At 45.1% G+C, this 22915-nt stretch overlaps 3 protein-coding genes across 6 annotated transcripts in view; all 3 read right to left on the reverse strand.

Annotated features, from left to right (window-relative positions):
• rbm39a (RNA binding motif protein 39a) overlaps positions 1-4444 on the reverse strand; it is a 15961-nt gene extending 11517 nt beyond the window's left edge. The window contains exons 1-7 of one of the 3 annotated variants that reach the window (XM_084742385.1): positions 4329-4440; positions 3510-3572; positions 1968-2032; positions 1088-1137; positions 531-701; positions 187-240; positions 1-99 (exon numbers count right to left, since the gene is read on the reverse strand). The exon at positions 1-99 is cut by the window's left edge and continues 19 nt beyond it. In XM_084742385.1, the coding sequence (XP_084598511.1) occupies positions 1-99; positions 187-240; positions 531-701; positions 1088-1137; positions 1968-1973 (380 nt within the window). In that variant the 5' untranslated portion in view covers positions 1974-2032; positions 3510-3572; positions 4329-4440. Of the gene's footprint in view, positions 100-186; positions 241-530; positions 702-1087; positions 1138-1967; positions 2033-3509; positions 3573-4328 lie in introns of all 3 variants that reach the window. The other 2 variants (XM_084742392.1, XM_084742377.1) reach the window with 2 other exon arrangements.
• A 433-nt stretch (positions 4445-4877) lies between these two features.
• tsen2 (TSEN2 tRNA splicing endonuclease subunit) lies at positions 4878-13095 on the reverse strand. Of its 2 annotated transcripts, XM_084742406.1 has the most exons (13): positions 12996-13095; positions 11953-12178; positions 11798-11864; positions 11659-11698; positions 10206-10451; positions 9195-9351; positions 7739-7801; positions 7508-7558; positions 7127-7271; positions 6855-6891; positions 6104-6215; positions 5919-6008; positions 4878-5197 (listed from the first exon to the last, which is right to left on the reverse strand). In XM_084742406.1, exons 2-13 carry the CDS (start codon positions 12121-12123, stop codon positions 5138-5140), a joined length of 1239 nt encoding a protein of 412 aa, XP_084598532.1. In that variant the 5' UTR covers positions 12124-12178; positions 12996-13095; the 3' UTR covers positions 4878-5137. The 2 variants fall into 2 exon arrangements, with proteins under 2 accessions (XP_084598532.1, XP_084598540.1); XM_084742414.1 differs by lacking the exon at positions 10206-10451.
• Positions 13096-14017: 922 nt separating this feature from the next.
• LOC146332390 (MKRN2 opposite strand protein-like) lies at positions 14018-21123 on the reverse strand. Its single transcript, XM_084742460.1, has 4 exons — positions 20826-21123; positions 19587-19636; positions 14495-14663; positions 14018-14401 (listed from the first exon to the last, which is right to left on the reverse strand). The coding sequence occupies exons 1-4, from the start codon at positions 21026-21028 to the stop codon at positions 14152-14154; spliced, it is 672 nt and encodes a 223-aa protein (XP_084598586.1). The 5' UTR covers positions 21029-21123; the 3' UTR covers positions 14018-14151.
• Between the last annotated feature and the right edge of the window lie 1792 nt (positions 21124-22915).

A 22915-nucleotide genomic window follows, 5' to 3' on the forward strand; every position in this document is an offset into this window, starting at 1 on the left:
AACTCCTCCAGGTCTCGAGGTCGGATCCTGGCTGCCAGCTGCATGCAGAACACCGTTCGGGCATCTCGCTCCTCTGGAGTCAGGTTATCTATGGGCTGTCTGTCAGACAGACACAGAGACAGACAGGTCAGACAGACACACAGTCTCACCCTTCAGCTCTTCTGTCTGAGTCTTGATCAGTCTCACCTAATTGGACTCTTCTCCTTCCTGATTGGACTCTTGCTCTTGGACCGTCGGCGGCTGAAACACAGACGGTCAGTCAGAGTTTCTGCTGCAGCTCCTTCATATCACAGCAAGGCTTTTATTTTGAAGACTGACTCCATGGTTCCTGTTCTCACCTGTTCTCACCTGTGATCAGAACCTCCAGGGTTCTACAAGTTCAGTTTAACACTTTTAAAGATCGAATAATTGTAATGCTGACTTTATGACCACACTGATAAATGTATTAAAGACAGAACAGAAAATCTGTTATATTCAAGTTCAGAAGTGATGAGATTATTGATTAGATTACTGATCAGGTGTCGACTCACTGTTTGTGGTGGTCTCTGTAGCGACCCCCCCTCTCTCTGCTGCCGCGGCGCTCTCTGCTGCGACTTCTTCGTTTGTCTCGGCTGCGGCTGCGTTTACGCTCTCGACTGCGGCTCCTCTTCCTGTCTCTGCTGCGGCTGCGCTTCCTCTCTCGACTGCGGCTGCGCTTCTTCCTGTCTCACACACACACACACGCACACACACACGCACACACACACGCACACACACACCATTTGAAGCTGTTAATCACAGTCTACAGGTTGATGTCTGTGTCTGTGCTGAACATGGTCACATGTTCCTCCAGCCCACTGATTACAAATCAGCTTATTCTACGTCCAACTGGTTTTTACGAGGCGTCATCTGTCTCACTTCTCTAATAACATCCCGGGTCGGTGGACAATCAGCCATAATCACTGTAGTTTTTCTAGATGGCTGCCAGAAATGTATTAATGTTGGATCGTGTGTGTGTGTGTGTGTGTGTGTGTGCGTGCGTGCGTGCGTGCGTGTGTGTGTGTGTGTGTGTGTGTGTGTGTGCGTGTGTGTGTGTGCGTGTTGTCACCTCTTGGAGCGCTCGTCCTGTCCATTGGGACTCAGGTTCTTGGTGTCGTCCTCAGGTGGACAAAGAATAGCATGAGACGGGGGTGGGGGTGAGGGGGCAGAGAGAGAATATAAACACACTTTAATGACTCATTCAGAGACACTGCCTGGGGGGTGGGGGGGCGGGGTGGGGGGGCACAGGGGTCAGGGGCACCAGTCAATCAGTCAGTCAGAGGTCAGAGTGGGCGGAGCTCCTGCAGCAGTCCAGCTCTCCTCCAGCCTGGTGATTGGACACTGCTCTGGTTTTAGATGCTTGGATTCTTCTGAAGGTCCCTGAAGCAGACAGGAGGCGGAGTCACTCAATGACCAGAACTAATGTCCCTCACCTGTCGCTCACCTGTCCACACACTGTCTGTCACCTGTTTAGTCTGTCCCTCACCTGTCCAGTCAGTGTTACACTCACATCTGTCCTCCACCCTCAGACAACAACAGAGACCAGACCTGATCAGTTTGGACATGTCCATGTTGGAGGGACTGAACATAAACAACATGTGATGTCAGAGCTCTGTTCCTCCAACACTGCCACACCTCAAACACACCTGTGGGACCAGATCAGACCAGGTCTCTGTCCTCTGACCAGTATACGTCTCAACTCACAGCTGGGACGTGGACTGGTACTTATGCTAAGCTAATGGCTAACTGTGACACCACCAGCCATGCAGTGTGATGTAGCTTTCCCATGATCCTCCTATGATTATTACTCTAACACTCTGCTCTTCCTCATCAGGGGGTTGGGGGGTCAGGCCAAAACCAGGTGACAGGTGAACAGTTACCAGGGGAACCACAGTCATGTTACCATGGGGACCACAGTACAGCAATGTATGATGGGGGCTTTTTACTACCTTCATGTCTGTGACAGATCACACTGGCATTCAGGGGAGTAGAGGTGAGAAATCGTTAGGCAAGTCTACAAAGAGAGATAGATGGACTTTATTCATGACAGTCTGTGAAGGAATGCCATCATCATCATCATCATCATCATCATCATCATCATCATCATCATCATCAACAGCATCAGTCAGACTCTACTGCTCAGAAACAGGAAACAGGCTGCAGTGTGGAAACGGCGCCCAGCTGTGTGAGAGCAGACATCAACCTTTGATTTCCACATGTTGATTTTGGTGCCAAAATCAAAAGTCAAAAGCTCCACGTCGTAAAAACCTCGACCTGCTGAGCAGCTGCTTTCGTTTAATAAGAGCTAAAGATAAGATGCTACTTTTTGAAAAACTTTTTAACTTTTTTTTTTTTCTTTTTACACAGCATCTAAATCTTTGTTGTTGTTGTTGTTCTGTTCTGGTCACATGTTTGACTGACACATTCAGTTAGTCAACAGTCATTTGTTGAGAAAACTAAACGTCTCATTCATGCCACCGTGACACATCTGTTCTCACAGACTCCATCTTATCTGTCAATTTCAAAGCTTCCAGCAGATGAGTGGCCAAACCTTCTGCACCATTTTCCTTCAAGATGTGTGAAAATTCCTCATCTGTTTTATCAACAACACATTTCAGAGACACTGCAGTGTGTGTGTGTGTGTGTGTGTGTGTGTGTGTGTGTGTGTGTGTGAGCAAAAGAGAGACAGAAAAACTGAGCATGCAGGTGGCTGCTCTCAGATCAGACAGGTGTTGATCAGATCAGATCAGGGGTTCAAGTTGTCAGCAGTGAAGTTGTCTTGTGGCGCTAACTGTTCAGTTTGTCCATAAAAACACCAAAGAAGAAGATCAGTAAGTTCCTGTGTCTTGTTTCTTAGCTGCTGGTGATGTGAAGGAGAGTCTGTAGGGTTAAACTGGAACAGGGTGAACTGATCTCTAACTGGTCTCTGATGATGGAGCAAACTCTGCTCCACAGACCCCCCCCCCCCCCCCCCCCCACATCTACTCTCTCCTCATTAGAATTCTAATTAACATAAAACAGACACACAAAACTGTTATTTCAGTCCAGAATAGAAATTTGAAAGGCTGACACTGCAGCTGCCATGAGTATTTCAACTAAAGATGTTTCCTTAATCTCTGACGACACAGTGTGGTCATTTTAGGATTTATTACAGTAAATATATTACAGATTTCTCCTTTAAATATCACAGCAGGCAGGTTGATCATGACACCTCTACTGTAAACACAGGCTCTTCAGGTGTGTGTGTGTGTCAGAAATCAGTTTGTCTAATTTCAGTCAAAATCCAACCCTGCAGCAGTAATTAATAATAATCACACACAAATAGCCAATAACAGTCTGTGTATGGAGGTTCTGCTCTCACACAGCAGGTGTGTTCCTCTCATCATGTGACTGAGCAGAGCCTGACTGACATCTCCTCAACACACACACACACACACACACACACACACACACACACACACACACACACACTCTTTGAGTCTGAGTCTCACCTTCCTGTATGGAGCCTCCAACATTGCCTCGATGTCCAGATCATCTGCCATACTGCTACTGCTCTGTACAAACACACAGTAAAAGCACAAAGTTAAAGTGAATTTATTCTCTCAAAAGGATGACAGCTTCTTAAATGTGAATATTTTCTGCACATGTGAAAACATATTTGGACCCATTTTTCAATTGACAACATTGTGACAAATATTAAATAATCAATTAATTTATAATGGACAACAGCACAGAAAACTGTATGGTTAATAACATTCTTAAGACCAAAAACACCAAGAATAAAACTATAAAAATCACTCTAACTCAGTGGATGGAGACATTTAATGACACTGTGTTGATTAAAACAAGTTACTTCTAATCCAACGTTACAAATGACCCTCAACTTTCGCAAAAATATATTTTTTTAATATAACCTTTTAATAGATAAAGTTTGAAGTTATTTTGAACTGAACTGATATGATAACATCATAAACTGCAGTCTGACTCAGTCAATCACAGAATCAGGGTTACAGTCGGCTACGTTAGCTGTTAGCCACATTAACCGTGGCTAACAGCTAATGACACACACACACAGCTACAGGGGCTGACAGTAAAACTGTCGGTGATGTCAGTCTGACAACCCGCTGCTGTGACGTCAGCTCGTTTCATTTCAGGTGAGCTACACCTGACATCTCCACAGCTACAGCTAACAGCAGCTAACGGTTAGCTCAGAGGGCTAACAGTCCGGAGCAGCGGTCTGTCCGGTGGATCTACCGGGTCTGCACCGACCTGTTCCCCGGGCAACAGAGCCGCCTCACCTGGATACACACCTCACTGTCTACCTGTCTGTCTGTCTGTCTGTGTGTCCCGGTGACGCTCCGGTTTCTGTCGCCGTCCTCACGACGCGGATCACAGCTTTAAATGGCGCACACAGGGAGTCCTGTTGTTATCACGAGAACATGTTACCGAACTATCGCGAGATCTGACTACTTCCTCGCTGAGATTTAACGACAGCTTGTTTTTAATTACTTAATTTTATTTATTAATTTGTCTATTAATAACAGCAATAAAATAACATAAACAGATAATTAATTAATATAATAAACTGCTTGAGAATTCAGCAACATGAAATGAAAAGTCAAGCAGGAAGCTGGAATTAGAGAATTTTTACTTTTTTATTATTAAAAAAGGACTTCATATTATAGCCACGATGATTAATCAATTAAATGTATAGTCCATACATCAATTAATATGTTATTGATTGTGTGTGATCAGTAAACATATTAAATGATGTATTTGTGGGTGTGACCCTCAGACGTGTAGGATGACTCAGCAGAAATCAAACAACAAATAAAAAAATAAAAAAATATAAAACACACTTCAGCAGGTCAGCTGGTCACTTTAATATCTTATTACTGCAACACGTTAAGAGCATCACAGTGATTTACTGGTTGTTTTTATTGATGAAGTGAACGTCATGCAGCAGCAGCACAGACCTGCCTCAGCTCAAAGAGACGTTCACTGACCAGCTGCTGCCTTCAAGGACACTCAAAATGTGTTTCATCCTCCATTCGACTTCTGGGTGACGTCAACAGTCTCTTTGTGACATCTTCGGTTTCTGAGGTCTCCTGACGACCAATCAGATGTCGTCCTGCTCCGCTCGTTCTCTGGAGGAAACCCACCGGCTGACAATCACTTCCTGTTTACAGAAAACATCGTTAATATGTTTCTACTTTCATTTAAATATTGCTTTTATATTTACACAGTATGTATTATTGATTTAATTACTGATCAGATCTTTTTTTTTTTCAACAACAGATTCTCAGATGATCACAACAAACTGAACTGACGAGTCCATCAACAGAGAACCAATCAGACCTGATCAATACTTTATCATTTATAAATGAGACCCTGTCAGACAGTTTTCTGTCTCAGTCAACTAAATCTTTATGAGTTTTGGAGAAAATGGAGAAATGAGACTTGAAGACATCAGTTTGGAAAATTTTCACAGTTTTCTGATGTTTTCATGGCGTTTGCAGCCATAGTCAGATTTCATCACTCTTATAAACTATGAAGCTAAATGGAATGGAGCCCTGCAGCAGGTGGGTTCATTTGTCTAGAAGAAAATCCAAACAAGAGGAGGAGGAAGGTGGAGACGGACATGGCGAGGAAAAAGACGCCAACTTGAGATGCTAATAGTGTTTTTTTTTGTGTTTTAATTTATTTAATAACAAAAACAGACTCAGCAGATACAGAAAACAATAAACACAAAAAACACAACACTGTAAAACCAAACAAAACTACACGTCCAAATAAACACAAACACACAACGTATGTTAAAACAGACCAACAATCTAAATTAAAATTAAATACAACTTCATTATTACATAGCAAGAACAATTATATATACAGTTTGTTACCTGAACCTTCAGTCTGCTCAGACAGTCAGGTGAGTCGAGCTCAGCCTCTGATAGGTCGGCTGGGTGGATGATGTAACACAACATCAGTTCCTGTAAAATAAACATTGAACCAATGTAAACTCTGAATCACAGATCTGACCTGATGGAGGCTGACACCTCCACTGCCATCGCCGCTGCCTCGTTACCTTGGAGACGTTGGCCGTGATCCTGCTGAGAGCCGCCAGGGAACGCCATGAAAACGGACGCAGCCCAGAGCCCCTGAATGCATCATCAACCCGCTCGATGACCACCGAATAACTACAGGAAGAGGAGAGGGACAATCTGAGACATGACAACACATGTGCAGAGGAGGGAAGTAACTAAGTACAAATACTTAGTTGCTGTACTTCAGGAGATTTTTCAGGTATCTGTTCTTTACCTGAGTTTTTATTTTTCTGACATCTGAACACAAATATCTCCTCCTCACATTTTCTTCAACAGACTCATTACTTTAGTTTTAATGAGTTTGAGGTGAATTATTGATTATTGATATTTTGCATCATTGTGCGCCGCCTTCAAACATCAAGACTGATTTTAAACTAATGGACGAAACAATAAGACACAGAAGAGACGATTGACTGAAGGATCCATCAGAGGACATCAGGACAGACGGGACGAGACAGGGTCGACGCAACAGAAAGAAAATTCTGTAAAAATACCAAAAGTGACATAACAAGACAAAAAAAATTCAACAAGATGAAAAAAGGAACGACATAACAAGAAGATAAGAGATGAACATTTGTCCATTTTTGCTGTTGAAACATCACAGCCTCCTGCAGGGACTCGACCAGTTCTTCTTTTACTTTTATGCATAAACCTGTACGTCTACTGCAGGTGTGTGTGTGTGTGTGTGTGTGTGTGTGTGTGTGTGTGTGTGTGTGTGTGTGTGTGTGTTACCTGGCGTGGTAAAACGGCGGGCCCTTCCTGTACAGCACTGAAAACACAAAGACAGGTGAACGGTGAAACTTTGACAGACTGAAAGTTTACCTGTGTTTAGGCTCCACCTCCATGACTGACAGCTGTCAGTCATGTGACCACTCCCAGTTTCATACTGGTTCTTAATTCTTTATTCTTTCTGGTAAACTCGGACACTGATGATCTCAGCACTGATATTTAACATGTTTCAGTGATTTTGTGTTGTTGTGTGTGTGTGTTTTGAAGTGTCTTACTGAGGTCGACGCCGTACTTGGCCCCGCCTCCTCCTTTAGGGACCCACCCCCTGCCTCTGAAGTGCTGATAGGCAGCAAAGGAGCTGACGAAGTTGGGCCGTAGGGAGCGGAACTTCCTCCACAACTGGATGATTGACAGGGGCTCCTGACCAATCACAGAAGAGGAGGTCGAGATGTTTTTTTTCTCTTTAATTTGATTAATTTTCTGAAACTTTGATGTGCTCAGAAATTATTTACAAAATCAATAAAGTTTATCGATTTGAACATTAAACATCTGGAGTCAGTCTGAGTAAACATCAAACGTTCTCTCGTTCACTGTTTCCATTTAAACGTCGCACAAGTAAATAAAAAGCAGAATGAACCTTTAACTCAGACAGTTACCTGGTGCAGGTAGACAGACAAACAGCCCAGACTGTAGACCAGGAAGAAGGCCTGCACACAGACAGATAGTCAGACAGACAGGTAGGTCAGCAAAGAAGCCACGCCCCCTACCTGCTCTCCAGGTACAGGTGAGACTGCTAAGTGTTTTACAGAACGACCCTTTAATAAGTGCAGTCTGATTGTTCTGAGCAGCTGAGGCTGATGGGTAATGTAGTGTTCACAGTGTGTTACCTCCTCTAGACTGAGCTGCAGGTACTCAGTGAGGGACAGAGGAGTCCGCCGCACCTCCCTCTCCTGCACACACACACACAGACACACACACACACACACACACACACACACACAGACACACACACAGACACACACACACACACAGACACACACACACACACACAGACACACACACACACAGACACACACACACACACACAGAGACACACACACACACACAGACACACACACACACACACAGACACACACACACACACACACACACACACACACACACACAGACACACACACAGACACACACACACACACACACAGAGACACACACACACACACACACCCACACACACACGCACACACACACAGACACACACACACACACACAGACACACACACACACACACACACACAGACACACACACACACACACACACACACACACACAGAGACACACACACACACACAGACACACACACACACACACACACACACACACAGACACACACACACACACACAGACACACACAGACACACACAGACACACACACACACAGACACACAGACACACACAGACACACACACACACACACACACACACACACACACACACACAGACAGACACACACACACAGACACACACACACACACACACACACAGACACACACACACACACACACACACACACACACAAACACACACACAAACACACACAGACACACACACACACACACACACACACAGACACACACACACACACACACACACAGACACACACACACAGACACACACACAGACACACACACACACACACACACACACACACACACAGACACACACACACAGACACACACACAGACACAGACACACACACAGACACACACACACACACACACACACACACACACAGACACACACACAGACACACACACACACACACACACAGACACACACAGACACACACACACACAGACACACAGACACACACAGACACACACACACACACACACACACACACACACACACAGACAGACACACACACACAGACACACACACACACACACACACACACACAGACACACACACACACACACACACAAACACACACACAAACACACACAGACACACACACACAGACACACACACACACACACACACACACACACACACACAGACACACACACACAGACACACACACACACACACACACACACACACACACACACACACACACACACACACACAGACACAGACACACACACACACACACACACACACACACACACACACACACACACACACACAGACACACACACAGACACACACACACACACACACACACACACATACAGTTTTACTTCAGCAGAAAATTAAAAACCTTAAATTAAAAAACATAAATGTTCTTCATCACATCTCTCCTCTCTGTCACCATGACAACGCCTGACAACACCAAAACCTCACCTGACAGCTGAGACTCTCCTCATTGTCAAAGACCACCAGGACAAAACCAGGACCTGGAGCCACTGGATCTGGATCTGGATCAGAGTCAGAGTCTGGATCAGAGCCCTGGTCTGAGCTGGAATCAGGGTCCAGGTGGTGGTCTGGGTTCAGGTCCAACCTGAAAAGTGAGTCACAGTGTTCAAAATGAGTACTGCAGTCCAGTGCATGAAACATATTTATTCATGGTCTGGCTGAATACTCTGCTCTTATTGGCCGGCACATGTAATGAAATTCATCCTCCTCCCATCCTGTAACCATGACAACATTAAAGAGCCCAGCTGTCAGAGCTCACAGCACTTCATCACTGGATGTGATGTGACGGAGCGAGCGAACAAACAGCTGATTGGTTCAGTTTTCTGAAACAAGGACACCGTTACTCGCTGTGTGTGTCAGAGCAACAAATTTCACCTTCACCTCCAACCAGTTTTATCCGGTTCAGATGGATGTGACATCCTGAATGTCGTTTCCTCTCATCAAAAAAAGGGGAGAACAAGAAGAAGCGTCACCTGTTCTATGCTCCACAGCAGCCCGTTTACAGGAACATCCTCAAAAACGACGCGGTTTGGAAGGAAAAAGGAACTAAACTGTCCTCCAACTGTACAGAAACAAGGCTGATTTGAGAAAATGACGTTAGTTATGAATAAATAAGTGACTCATCTACAGAGGGAGGAGTTTGAACATCAGCTGTTCGCTCCATCACTTCTCATTAGGAAGCCGTGTTACTCGTAATGAACTGCAGCGAGCAGCTGAGTTTGGTTGTAAAACGGATGAGAATTATTTGTTGTCATGACAACAGGAAGCTCTTGAAATAAACTTTAGATTCTGAGTGAAAACCTTTCACCAAGAAATCTGTGAATATTTTTACTTCATATGGTTGGTAAATGACCATGATGGTGTCAGAGGGAGAATCAACGAGGAGGTGTGACAGTTTGAAGACTTCCTGTCAAGTGAGAACCTGAACCAGATGTGTACCTGCAGCTCCTCTTGGTCTCTGGCTCCACCTCCATCTCCAGCTGGCAGACTCCGCCCTCTGCTCCTGGCTCCTCCTCTTCTTTCACTGCTGTTCCTCCTCCTCCTCCTCCTCTTCCTCCCATCGCCCTCCTAACATCCTCCATCTGTAGTGGCTGAGACAGTCTGAACAGAGTCTGACTGACAGCCTCTTCATCCAATCCCTGAGCAGAGAGAGCTGACCCCGCCCACCTGAGCAGCTCCTCATACCTGCAGGAGGAGGAGAGGAGGAGGAGGAGAGGAGGGGGATGATGGTGGAGACAAGTCAAATCAGTCAGTGCAGTGCTGACAGAATCAGTTTGTAGTTTTTGTCCTCACATGTTTCAGTTTGTTGGTTTTCAGGCTGTTGACCTCTGAACTCTGTAAAGTTTTGTTTGTTTCAGGTTGTATTCTTATTGTTTCTTCAGGCAGGTGAGATGGAGAACCTGAATGTGCCCACTGTCTTTCCTCTTTTGTTGTTTTTGTTCAGGATCTCCAGCCCCCTGCTGCTATCGAACATTTCTTTCTTCCTTATTGAAGGAAGATGTTGATGGTGATCTGGACGGACAAACAAGTTCATTAACGTTTATGGGTTTGAATGTGAATGATCTTTAATATTTTTCTGTCTCCGCTGCAGTTATTGTCTGTTAGGCAACGTCGTTACATGAGACTCGCTCAGCGCCTCAAGGGGAGATGAGATCATGCGGCCGCAGCAGGAGGCGGAGGCAAAAAGCTGCTATCCAATCAGACATTGTGTGTTACAACACCCATAATGCCACAGTGTTTGGTGTGCCAGGAAATGATTTAATATTTCCCAATAAGTATAAATATGACAAAAAAACAGGTTATCCTCCTGACATGCATCTGGTCACAGTTTGCATTATTCTTACCCACAATCCTCTGTGGTGCGTCTACGAGCAAGAAGGTCAAAGTTGATGTTAAGGAGTTTGTCGCAATAGTTTACGTACTGCATGAAACAGTAAACAGTTTGTGAGGGCGGCTGCTGTTCGTACCGAAAGAAAACATCTGAGATTTGAATGCAGCATCAGTTTCTAACAGCTGAGACAGAATTCACAGGAAGTGACATCAATATTTACATCCTGTTAGATAATTTGTGGGCGACCTGCGGTCCCATGATCCTCCACTGCTCTTTATGACTGCTTCTTAAGCACTTCGGAACCACTGTCAAAACTAATGAGCCAATCAGAGCCTGCCATGTCATCAATCAGGTGACAGTCAGGTGTTTACAGACGGTTAAGAGCAGCTGTAGCACCTGGCTCTGAAAACTGTGCCCGTCTTGATCCCGTGAGGTCATCGTTGCCCTTGTGTACATGACATTAGAGCAAGTCGGACACAAATCTACCCAGCATGCATTGTGCAGAGAGCCTCATGTAATGTCAGACAGATGTGTGAACAGACAGGATGTACTGTCACTGACCTGGCCTGTGAGACAACGGGGAGAAACAAACCTTCGTGTTCTGAAACAGAAACAGAGATCAGCTGACTGCAGTAAACAGCCCTGATTGGACCAGCCTGTTGATGATGATGATGATGTCATGATGAGGGTGTAAACTCACGTTCCCATTGGTCTGAGATGCTGTGGTCCGGTCTGGCTCTGGACAAGACGCCTTTACCAAAGTAACCCTGAGACACAGAGACAGAAGCTGTTGAGCCTGACAGACAAAGATCAGGGCAGAAAATGCCAGCAGAGGATGTGGACCTGGACTCAGACCTGGTTGTAGATCTGCTGGATGTGGTCTGGATCACAGACCAGAACGTTCTGATTGATGATCTGGGCCCTGAAGTGGATCCTGTCCTCTGGGATTCTGCTCACCGGGAACGGAGCCATGAACTCCTCCTGGACCCGAGTCCGCCTCCGAGGGGCCCGAAACTCCGCCTCCATCCTGACTGGGTCACACCGGGTCAGTCTGTCTGCTGCTGAGAGGCAGGTTTGAGGACTAATAGAATACATTTAACAGAGTTACATTAGGATACAAAAAGGTAACTGTAGGTAAAGGTAAACTGTAATCAGATTACAGTTACATTTGTTAAAAATGGGTATCACCAGCAGGATTACAGTTTTAAAATACAATTAAGACCCATTTGTTACCATGCACATATGAAAACAGGTAGAGAAAAACAAAGAATTTTCTGTTTCCATGTTTGTGAATAAATATTTAGCAGTTTAAATAACGAAAACTGAACTCTGAGCTGTTGAAAGACATTTCAGTGACAGATTTTTACACCATCAGTGACACCGACTGAGATGAAATGTGGGTAAAAACACAACCAGATTACTTTTAGGTTGTTAAATCACGTTCAAATATTCACATTTAAATGCGTAGGATTACGTCATTAATCCAAACGTTTTTTTCACACAAAACAAATGAATAAACCTACAAACATCAGACTTTAAATTAGACTGAACATTTTCACCATTTTGGTCCTGTGGTAACAGACAGTAATCAAATTACATTACTTCAGTATTGTGATCAACTTACTACGTTTCTCACAGGTAATTAGTAACTATAACAGATTACATTTGTAACTCTGCTGAGGCACGCTACTAACTGTTAGCATGGCCGGATGTTAGCCTGTTAGCTTGTTTTCGATTAACTTTATTTAAGCAGCAGGTACTTAAGAACAGATTGTTACTCACAGTTACCTGTTAGCTTGTTAACCTGTTAGCTTGTTAGCCTGTTAGCCTGTTAGCTTGTCAGCTCGTCATCGGTCGCGTTTCGCTCCGCTCGTTGCTTCCACTCATTCTGCTCGGACCTGTTTTGCTGTCGGACGCTGCGGTGTCACAGAATCTGCGTCCGTCTGCAAACGTCGGCTCCTCCCTCAGTTCCTCCTCCAGGCTGGAAGCCGGAGATCTGCAGATCATTCAGGATAAATCTGTACGTCTGGTTTATGAAAATAGTGAAAATAGTGAGAAATGCCGTCACAGTGAGTCAGAGCCCAAAATGGCACCTTCACAATGATTATTTTTGTCCAAACCTCAACGTTATCACAGGTCACATGATTAAAATTGTGAAACGCAAAAGCAACAAATCCAGAATCAAGAATTGTTTTTTTAGCATGAAAAATTAATTTAAACATGATCAGAATGATTAATTTATTTTCTGTTAATGTCAAATAAATGTAGCGAAGGAAAAAGTACAATACTGCCCTCTGAGAAGTATAAATTAACATGCAAATACCTCAGATTTGTGTTTAAGTATGGTACTTGAATAAATGTACTTAATTACACTGGTGTCAACTGTCTGATGACATCACAGCTCCAACGCTGATGATGATGATGAAGTCTGTGGATTTACATCCCCAATTCAAAAGAAAAGTTGTGACATTATGTAAAACATAAACATAATCAGAATGTGATGATTCGAAAAACTTTTTGACTGATGTAAGACAAGATACTTAATATTCAAACTGAAAATCTTTATTGTTTTTTGTAAATATACACTCATTCTGTATTTGATTCATTCAGTTTTTATTAACTTTACACAGCATTGAAATCAGGGTTGTGTTATTACCTAAGTAACTAATTAATTAATTCGATTAGATTAAACCGTCTTTATTGTGATATTTGTTTACAAATTTTAACAAATACACACACGAAACAAACATTTGGTCACATTGACACATTCATGCCTCTGTCAGGACAGAGCTCTGCAGGGATCATTTACTGATATTGATACTCATTGATTGATATTTATTGATCTACTGTTACTGATGTATACTGTTACCATGGAAACACCAACTGTTACCATAAAAATACTGATTGTCACTTTGGAACACGGGCCGTTCCCATGGAAACACAGGCTGTTATCATGGAGATATTGGTGACTTTTCATGGATAAAATGGAGTGAGTCTGGAGGATCCATTTCCATGGTAACTGAGATGAGTGACAATAAAGGTGACATCTTAAAGTTAGTCTGGTTTCACTGGTGTATCCTCCTGTCTGTCGTCCTGTCTGTCCTCCTGTCTGTCCACCATGTAGTACTGGTGTCTCTGGATGTGCTGATAGAGTGTTGTGTATTTGGAGACCCTCCTCATCCTCGGCAAGATGAAGCTGTGAGTGAAGGTGTCTCTGCTCAGAGAGCTCCGCCCCTCTGCTGCGAGGACGCTGTTAATGAACTGAAGACAGAAACTGAAGCAGTTATGGTCGTCCTCGTGGAACCTGAGAGACAGGCAGGTGGACAGCAGACAGACAGACAGACAGCATGTCAGGTGTGAGGTGTGTCAGGTGTGAGGTGTGTGAGGTGAGGTATACCTGTGCCAGGCGGGGTCCCACATGGGTCCATCAGAGAACCGGTCCAGGTACTGGTCCCACTGAGCCAGCAGGTGGAACATATCGGGTCGGACCAGAGGAACACTGACACAGTGTTCCCAACCACTCTGATCTCTACGGACTCCACTACGTGTGTAGTTATACACAACTCCTGCAGACACACACACACACACACACACACACACACACACACACACACACACACACACACAGTGTCAGGCTGTACTTTGAACTAAATGCTTGTGAAGATTCTCCATCATCCAGGTCATAGTACTTGTAGAAAAGGTCACTCTAACATAAGAAGTATGGGTGTCCTGATCCGACATTGATATCTGATATCGGTCCGATATCAGCCAAAAAACGATTATCGGATTTTATCGGACTGCATCTAAAATCTCTGATCTAAACGCTCTGATGAGCTCCAGCACTTCTGTCCATATGAGACTCTGTCTGCTGACTGTTGTTCTCTGTTTGTTCTCACTTGATCAGGACTGTTCTAACGTTCCACTCTACAAAATAAGGAATAAAAGTTTGTATGATTCATGCTGATATTGTATCGGATCAATATCAGTATCGGCCAATACAGAAGTGAAGAAGTTGTATTGGGACATCCCTACTAACAGGCTAATGCTCAGCAGGTTATATTTTGGGTGATCTCTGATTGTTGTTGCTTCATGATGTCAGCTGATCAGGTTCTTAAACTCTGAGCTTCTCTTAACGTTCTCCTCTCAGAACACGTTGTTTATAGTGACTTCACTGATTTTATTTCTCCATTCTAGCAGCTGATGCATTAAACTCTTCAACTATCAATACATCAGAGATCTCACTCTGCTGTATTAATTATCAGATCGATCGATCCAGTCGCTCTCTGCTGCCACCTGCAGGTTGATGATGTATAAACCAGCATCATTCAGATGAACGCTGAGGCTGCAGGTTCTGTGGTTCCACCAAGTTCCTGTCTGTTGTACTGAGAGGATCCAACTGTACATGTACAACTTGTAGTGAGAGTAAATGCACGAGAAAATTGCGCCCTGAGCCGGCAACACGTGACCTATCCGTAACTTTGGGCATCTTAAAACATTTTTAACAACACATTTTAGTGCAGATGATACATTTTACTTACTACACAATATTGTCATTGCTCATTTAAAGAAATATTCAGTATATATTTTAAAGTAATTAAGTCTTCTTCACTGAAGTTTTAGGATGTAGGGAGAGGTGAGAGGTGACCAGCTGCCTCAGTCAGAGGATCAATAAAGTTAGTAAAATTTATGCTGACAGGAACATGAAGGTCTGAACCACATTTATCACAGTTCATCCACTTCACCATATTCCTCTGACATATTTAAAGTTATGATTACATATTTAATAACCCGTTATATGACAACTAATGTTAGCATTCAGCCACTTCCTAGTTAATGTCACTGTTTGATGGTGTTAGTCTACATGATAGGACAGGAACAATAAAAATTTACATCTTTCCTACCTCCTCCCTGAACAGCTACCTTATCATGGTGGAGGGGATCGAGAACCTGAATGATCTTAGGAGCTATGTTGTTGGGGGCTTATTGCCCCTGGTAGGGTCTCCCAAGGCAAACAGGTCCTAGGTGACGGGTCAGACTAAGAGCGGTTCCAATGCCCCCAATGAATGGTGAAAGATCAGGGTCATTTACGTTACCCGGATTGGCGTTACCGGGGCCCACCCAGGTGAGCGCCTGGTGGCTGGGTCTTTGCCCATGGGACCCGGTCGAGCCCAGCCCGAATGAGCGACGTGGGCCCTCCTTCCCGTAGGCCCATCACCCACGGGAGGGTTCAGAAGGGGCCGATGCAGTGTGGTTTGAGTGGCAGTCAAGGGCGGGGGCCCCGACGACCCAACCCCAGGACATGGAATCTCACAGTGGGGACATGGAATGTCATCTTGCTGGGGGGGAAGAAGCCCGAGCTGGTGCGGGAGGTTAAGCGATGCCGGCTAGAGATAGTTGGGCTCACCTCCACGCACAGTCTGGGCTCTGGAACCCAACTCCTTGAGAGAGACTGGACTCTTTTCTACTCCGGAGTTGCCCACGGTAAGAGGCGGCAGGCTGGTGTGGGCTTGCTTATAGCCCCCCAGCTCAGCCACCATGTGCTGTAGTTTTCTCTGGTGAACAAGAGAGTCGTCGCCCTGCGCCTTCGGGTCGGGGATAGGTGCCTCACTGTTGTTTCAGCCTATGGGCCGAACAGCAGTGCAGAGTACCCAGCTTTCTTAGAGACCTCCAGGACTCCATCGTTCTGCTGAGGGACTTCAACGCCCACGTGGGTGGCGACAGTGTTACCTGGAGGGGCGTGATTGGGAGGAACGGCCCCCCCCGATCTGAACCCGAGTGGTGTTCTGGTGTTTTGTCCATAACGAACACCATGTTCAAGCATAAGGATGTCCATCAGTGCACATGGCATGGGGACGCCCTCTCTCTTCTCTACCTCCATTGCTGACACAGCCATCCGGAGCTGTGACCATAAGGTCTCCGGTGCCTGCTGCAGCGGCAATCCCCTAACCCGGTGGTGGACACTGGAGGTAAGGGATGCCGTGAGGCTGAAGAAGGAGTCTTATTGAGCTTGGTTGGCTCGTGGGACTCCTGAGGCAGCTGACAGGTACTGGCAGGCCAAGCATGCTGCTTCCCAGGTGGTTGCGGCAGCAAAAACCCGGGTATGGGAAAAGTTCGGGGAGGCCATGGAGGAGGACTACCGGTTGGCCTCGAGGAGATTCTGGCAAACCATCCGGCACCTCAGAAGGGGGAAGCAGTGCCATGCCAACACTGTTTACAGTGGTGGTGGGGAGCTGTTGACTTCAACTGTGGATATTGTCGGGCGGTGGAAGGAATACTTTGACGATCTCCTCAATCCCACTGACACGCCTTCCGTAGAGGAGGCAGAGGCTGGGGACTCAGAGGTCGACTCATTCATCAACCAGGCTGAAGTCACTGAGGTAGTTTGGAAGCTCCTCGGTGGCAAGGCACCAGGGGTGAATCAGAGCCGCCCTGAGTACCTCAAGTCTCTGGATGTTGTAGGGCTGTCTTGGTTGACGCGCCTCTGCAACATCACGTGGCAGTTGGGGACAGTGCCTCTGGACTGGCAGACCAGGGTGGTGGTCCCTCTATTTAAAAAGGGGGACCGGAGGATATGCTCCAACTATAGGGGGATCACACTCCTCAGCCTCCCTGGTAAAGTCTATTCCAGGGTACTGGAGAGATGAATTCGGCCGATAGTCGAACCTCAGATCCAGGAGGAACAATGCGGTTTTCGTCTTGGTCGTGGAACACTGGACCAGCTCTATACCCTCCGCAGGGTGCTTGAGGGTTCATGGGAGTTTGCCCAACCAGTCCACATGTGTTTTGTGGACTTGGAGAAGGCATTCGACCGTGTCCCTCGTGGCGTTCTGTGGGAGGTGCTTCGGGAGTATGGAGTTTGGGGCTCTTTGCTAAGGGCCGTACAGTCTCTGTATGATCGGAGCAGGAGCTTGGTTCGCATTGCCAGCAGTGAGTCAGACCTGTTCCCGGCGCATGTTGGACTCAGGCAGGGCTGCCCTTTGTCACCGGTTCTGTTCATTATTTTTATGGACAGAATTTCTAGGCGCAGCCAGGGGCCAGAGGGAGTCTGGTTTTGGGACCACAGGATCTCATCTCTGCTTTTTGCAGATGATGTTGTCCTGTTGGCTCCTTCGAACCAGGACCTTCAGCAGGTACTGGAGCAGTTTGCAGCCGAGTGCGAAGCGGCTGGGATGAGAATCAGCACCTCCAAGTCCGAGGCCATGGTTCTCAACCGGAAAAAGGTGGCTTGATCCCTCCGGGCTGGAGGAGAGTTCCTGCCTCAAGTGGAGGAGTTCAAGTATCTTGAGGTCTTGTTTACGAGTGAGGGGAGGATGGAACGCGAGATTGACAGACGGAGTAGTGCGGCGGCAGCAGTAATGGGGTCGTTGCACCGGTCTGTTGTGGGAAAGAAGGAGCTGAGCCGAAAGGCGAAGCTCTCGATTTTCCAGTCAATCTACGTTCCTACCCTCACCTATGGTCATGAACTTTGGGTCATGACTGAAAGAACAAGATCTCGGATACAAGCGGCTGAAATGAGTTTCCTCCGCAGGGTGGCGGGGCGCTGCCTGAGAGACAGGGTGAGAAGGTCTGTCACCCGGGAGGAGCTCGGAGTAGAGCCGCTGCTCCTCCACGTCGAGAGGAGTCAGCTGAGGTGGCTCGGGCATCTATATCGGATGCCTCCTGGATGCCTCCCTGGGGAGGTGTTCTGGACATGCCCCACTGGGAGGAGGCCCCGGGGAAGACCCAGGACATGCTGGAGTGACTATGTCACTCGGCTGGCCTGGGAACGCCTTGGGGTCCCTCCAGAACACCTGGAGGAAGTGTCCAGGGAGAGGGAAGTCTGGGCATCCCTGCTCAGACTGCTGCCCCCGCGACCCGGCCCCAGATAAAAGCAGAAGAAAATGGATGGATGGATCTTTCCTACCATATCATGTAACCAAACACTATCAAACTGACGCTAGCTAGGAAGTGGTTGAATGCTAACATTAGAGGCTAATAGTTAATAGGCGAATAGTTTGTTCCATGTGAACTGGGAAGTCAGGATTAGAGTTCCCAGTTGGAAAATTCAACTGTGACAAACCCTGAAATTGATTTCTAGACTCAGAAAGTTGGAGGAACCTCACCAACCCCGACCTCAAAATTCAAGATGGTTGCTCTGCATGTCAACAGTAGCGAAGCTGGTTATTAGCAGTCATGCCACATTAAATCAGATCTACTCACAGTGCTGTCTGTGGACACGTTGATACACTGTTTTATGAACAAAATACAGCTGAATGTGTTTGTTATCAGGCTCGGTGGTGTACAGGTATGAGGACAACTCAGCTGTGATGTCATTCCCAGTCAGGAGTCGGTGACATCATCACAATTTATCCTATTTAGTTTATAAAACTTGAAACCTTAAACACAGTAGGATGACATTATCCTTTTGATGACAGCATGTCAGTCAACTCTGATTGGCTGTCATCAGAGCTGTAGACTCTGATAGGCTGACAGATGCCGTTGAGTCATACCTGTAGTGTTGGAGATGCCAGTGTGCAGGTCTGACGTCCCATCAAAGTCTCTGAGGAATAAACAGCAACACAAGCACTGGTCAGACTGGTTTCAACTGGTTTTAACCTTTACGGCTGTGTTTACCTGTTGTGTATATTAACCTGTTGCGTGTTTACCTGTTGTGTATATTTACCTGTTGTGTGTTTACCTGTTGTGTATATTTACCTGCTGTGTATTTACCTGTTGTGTATATTTATCTGTTGTATATTTACCTGTTGTGTATATTTACCTGTTGTGTATATTTATCTGTTGTGTATATTTACCTGTTGTGTGTTTACCTGTTGTGTATATTTACCTGTTGCATGTTTACCTGTTGTGTATATTTACCTGTTGTGTATATTTACCTGTTGTGTATATTTACCTGTTGTGTGTTTACCTGTTGTGTATATTTACCTGTTGTGTGTTTACCTGTTGTGTATATTTACCTGTTTTGTATATTTACCTGTTGTGTGTTTACCTGTTGTGTATATTTACCTGTTGTGTGTTTACCTGTTGTGTATATTTACCTGTTGTGTATATTTACCTGTTGTGTGTTTACCTGTTGTGTATATTGTCCTGTTGTGTGTTTACCTGTTGTGTATATTTACCTGTTGTGTATATTTACCTGTTGTGTATATTTACCTGTTGTGTATATTGTCCTGTTGTGTGTTTACCTGTTGTGTGTTTACCTGTTGTGTATATTGTCCTGTTGTGTGTTTACCTGTTGTGTGTTTACCTGTTGTGTGTTTACCTGTTGTGTATATTTACCTGTTGTGTATATTTACCTGTTGTGTGTTTACCTGTTGTGTATATTTACCTGTTGTGTATATTTACCTGTTGTGTGTTTACCTGTTGTGTATATTTACCTGTTGTGTGTTTACCTGTTGTGTATATTTACCTGTTGTGTATATTTACCTGTTGTGTGTTTACCTGTTGTGTATATTGTCCTGTTGTGTGTTTACCTGTTGTGTATATTTACCTGTTGTGTATATTTACCTGTTGTGTATATTTACCTGTTGTGTATATTGTCCTGTTGTGTGTTTACCTGTTGTGTGTTTACCTGTTGTGTATATTGTCCTGTTGTGTGTTTACCTGTTGTGTGTTTACCTGTTGTGTATATTTACCTGTTGTGTATATTTACCTGTTGTGTATATTTACCTGTTGTGTGTTTACCTGTTGTGTATATTGTCCTGTTGTGTGTTTACCTGTTGTGTGTTTACCTGTTGAGGTTGTCGTGTGCAGGAGCGACCAGCAGGCAGCAGGAGCTCTTGTGTCCGTTGGTGAGGGGGGAAGGGAGGCTGACGGGCGCCTCCTGCAGTCTGCTCCCCCTCAGCTCCTCCCCACAGCTCGGACACTCCTCTGGCACAGAGAAACAGAAGATCTCCTTCTGACAGTGAGTCAGACGGATCACGCTGCGCTCCATCTCTGCTCCTGCTGCTACGCCTCCTGTTACTCCTCTGTTCCAGCTCTTACTCCTCTTCTTTCTCCTCAACTCCTCTGTTGACCCTTCCTCCCACTCCTCCTTTTACTCTTCAAACCTTCTTCTTACTCCTCCACTCCTCCTGTCACTCCTCTGGTCCTCCTTCTACTCCAGTCTGCTCCTGCTCTCTCTTTGTGACTTATTTTCTTCTTGTCTCCTCCTGTCGTTGTCTGTCCATCTATCACCTGTTTCTCCTCCTCCCCCCTCCTCTGAGTCACACCTGGTTACTTGGCTACAGCCTATCAGATGATATCACTGTACAGCTTGGGCCTATCAGGTTCCAGGTGTTTGTGACACAGACAGTCATGTGACCCAGCTCACCTGTCCATGCTTCAGTCTGAACAGGTGACCTTTGGACTGTGGGGCAGCGTTGTCATGGAGACGGGTGTTGACCTGCAGAGCAGTGAAACAACTTAACAAAACAAATTACACAGACAGAAAAAAAATCAAATCAAATAAAAATGTACAAACTGTCATATAGAAAATATTTATTATGGACTGACTGAAGACTTCTGACCTTCAGAATAAAAGCAGAACATTTTAATTCTGCAAAGTTCTAGAATTTAACTTGAATTTTGTCACAGCAGCTTCATGCAAACACAAACAGCCAATTAACACAAAGGACGTAATTTAACTTTAAAGGTTCTGTGATCTGATTGGTTCAGCTGACAGACTGAATGTAGGTCAAGTTTTTCCATCTCACCTGTCAAAGTGTGTGTGTGTGTGTGTGTGTGGGGGGGGGCTCAGGTGTGTCAGACAGTCTGAGGACAAACATCACGTGTGAAAAAAAAACTTCATCATGTTTCATCCTCACATGTGAACACACTGCAGGAGAGGGAAGTAAGTGAGTACAAATACTTAGTTACTGTACTTCAGTAGAGTCTTCAGGTATCTGTACTTTACCTGAGTTTTTATTTTTCTGACATCTGAACACAAATAACTGAACTTTCTCCTCCTCACATTTTATAAACAGACCCGTTACTTTAGTTTTATAACTTGGAGGTGAATTATTGATTATTGTTATTTTGCATCATTGTGCTCCGCCTTCAAACATCAAGACTGATTTCAACCTGAATGGACGAAACAATAAGACACAGAAAAGACGATTCACTGGAGGATCCATCAGAGGACGTCAGACAGGACAGACGGGACGAGACAGAAAAAGACGTAAACATATGAAAAGACGAAAAACATCACAAGAAGAAATGACGTGTTTACATGACAGCAGACTGTAAACAGCACGACGTTACACTCTGCAGTGTTTCACACTGACACTTTATTTGTGTGGACACACACTTTTATTTTTTTAAACAGTCCAACAAGACAATGGCGATTGATTAGTGATCAATGTGTCCTCCTCTCCTCCCTCACCTGTTCACTCTGCTGTGAGAAGCTCTGATCAGACTCTCCTGTTTAATGTACAGGCCTCCTTATAGTGATTTAATCTCATAATTACATCTGGCTGGTGATGATGTCATTAACCATCACGTTAGTTTGTGTTGTCATTAACAACAGTCTCCTCCACACGCAGCTTCACAGGAGGATCAATATGAAGGAAAAACATCCTGCTGATGAAGAAAGTCAACAGACCAGATACAGACAGAGAATCACTGACCTCACTGTGTGTGTGTGTGTGTGTGTGTGTGTGTGTGTGTGTGTGTGTGTGTGTGTGTGTCTTGACACAGAGGAGAGGCGCTGCAGCTGAGTGATCAAAACTTGAACGTTGGAGCTTATTGATCCTATGGTCTTTAATCATTTTGACGTTTCAGTGCCCCCCCCCCCCCCCCCCGATGCATTTTAGTAATCAAATTACTGGACATTTTCTCCAAA

Source organism: Lutjanus erythropterus, chromosome 2 (assembly GCF_056507025.1).
Source record: "Lutjanus erythropterus isolate fLutEry1 chromosome 2, fLutEry1.hap2, whole genome shotgun sequence".
Taxonomy (NCBI): Eukaryota; Metazoa; Chordata; class Actinopteri; order Lutjaniformes; family Lutjanidae; genus Lutjanus; species Lutjanus erythropterus.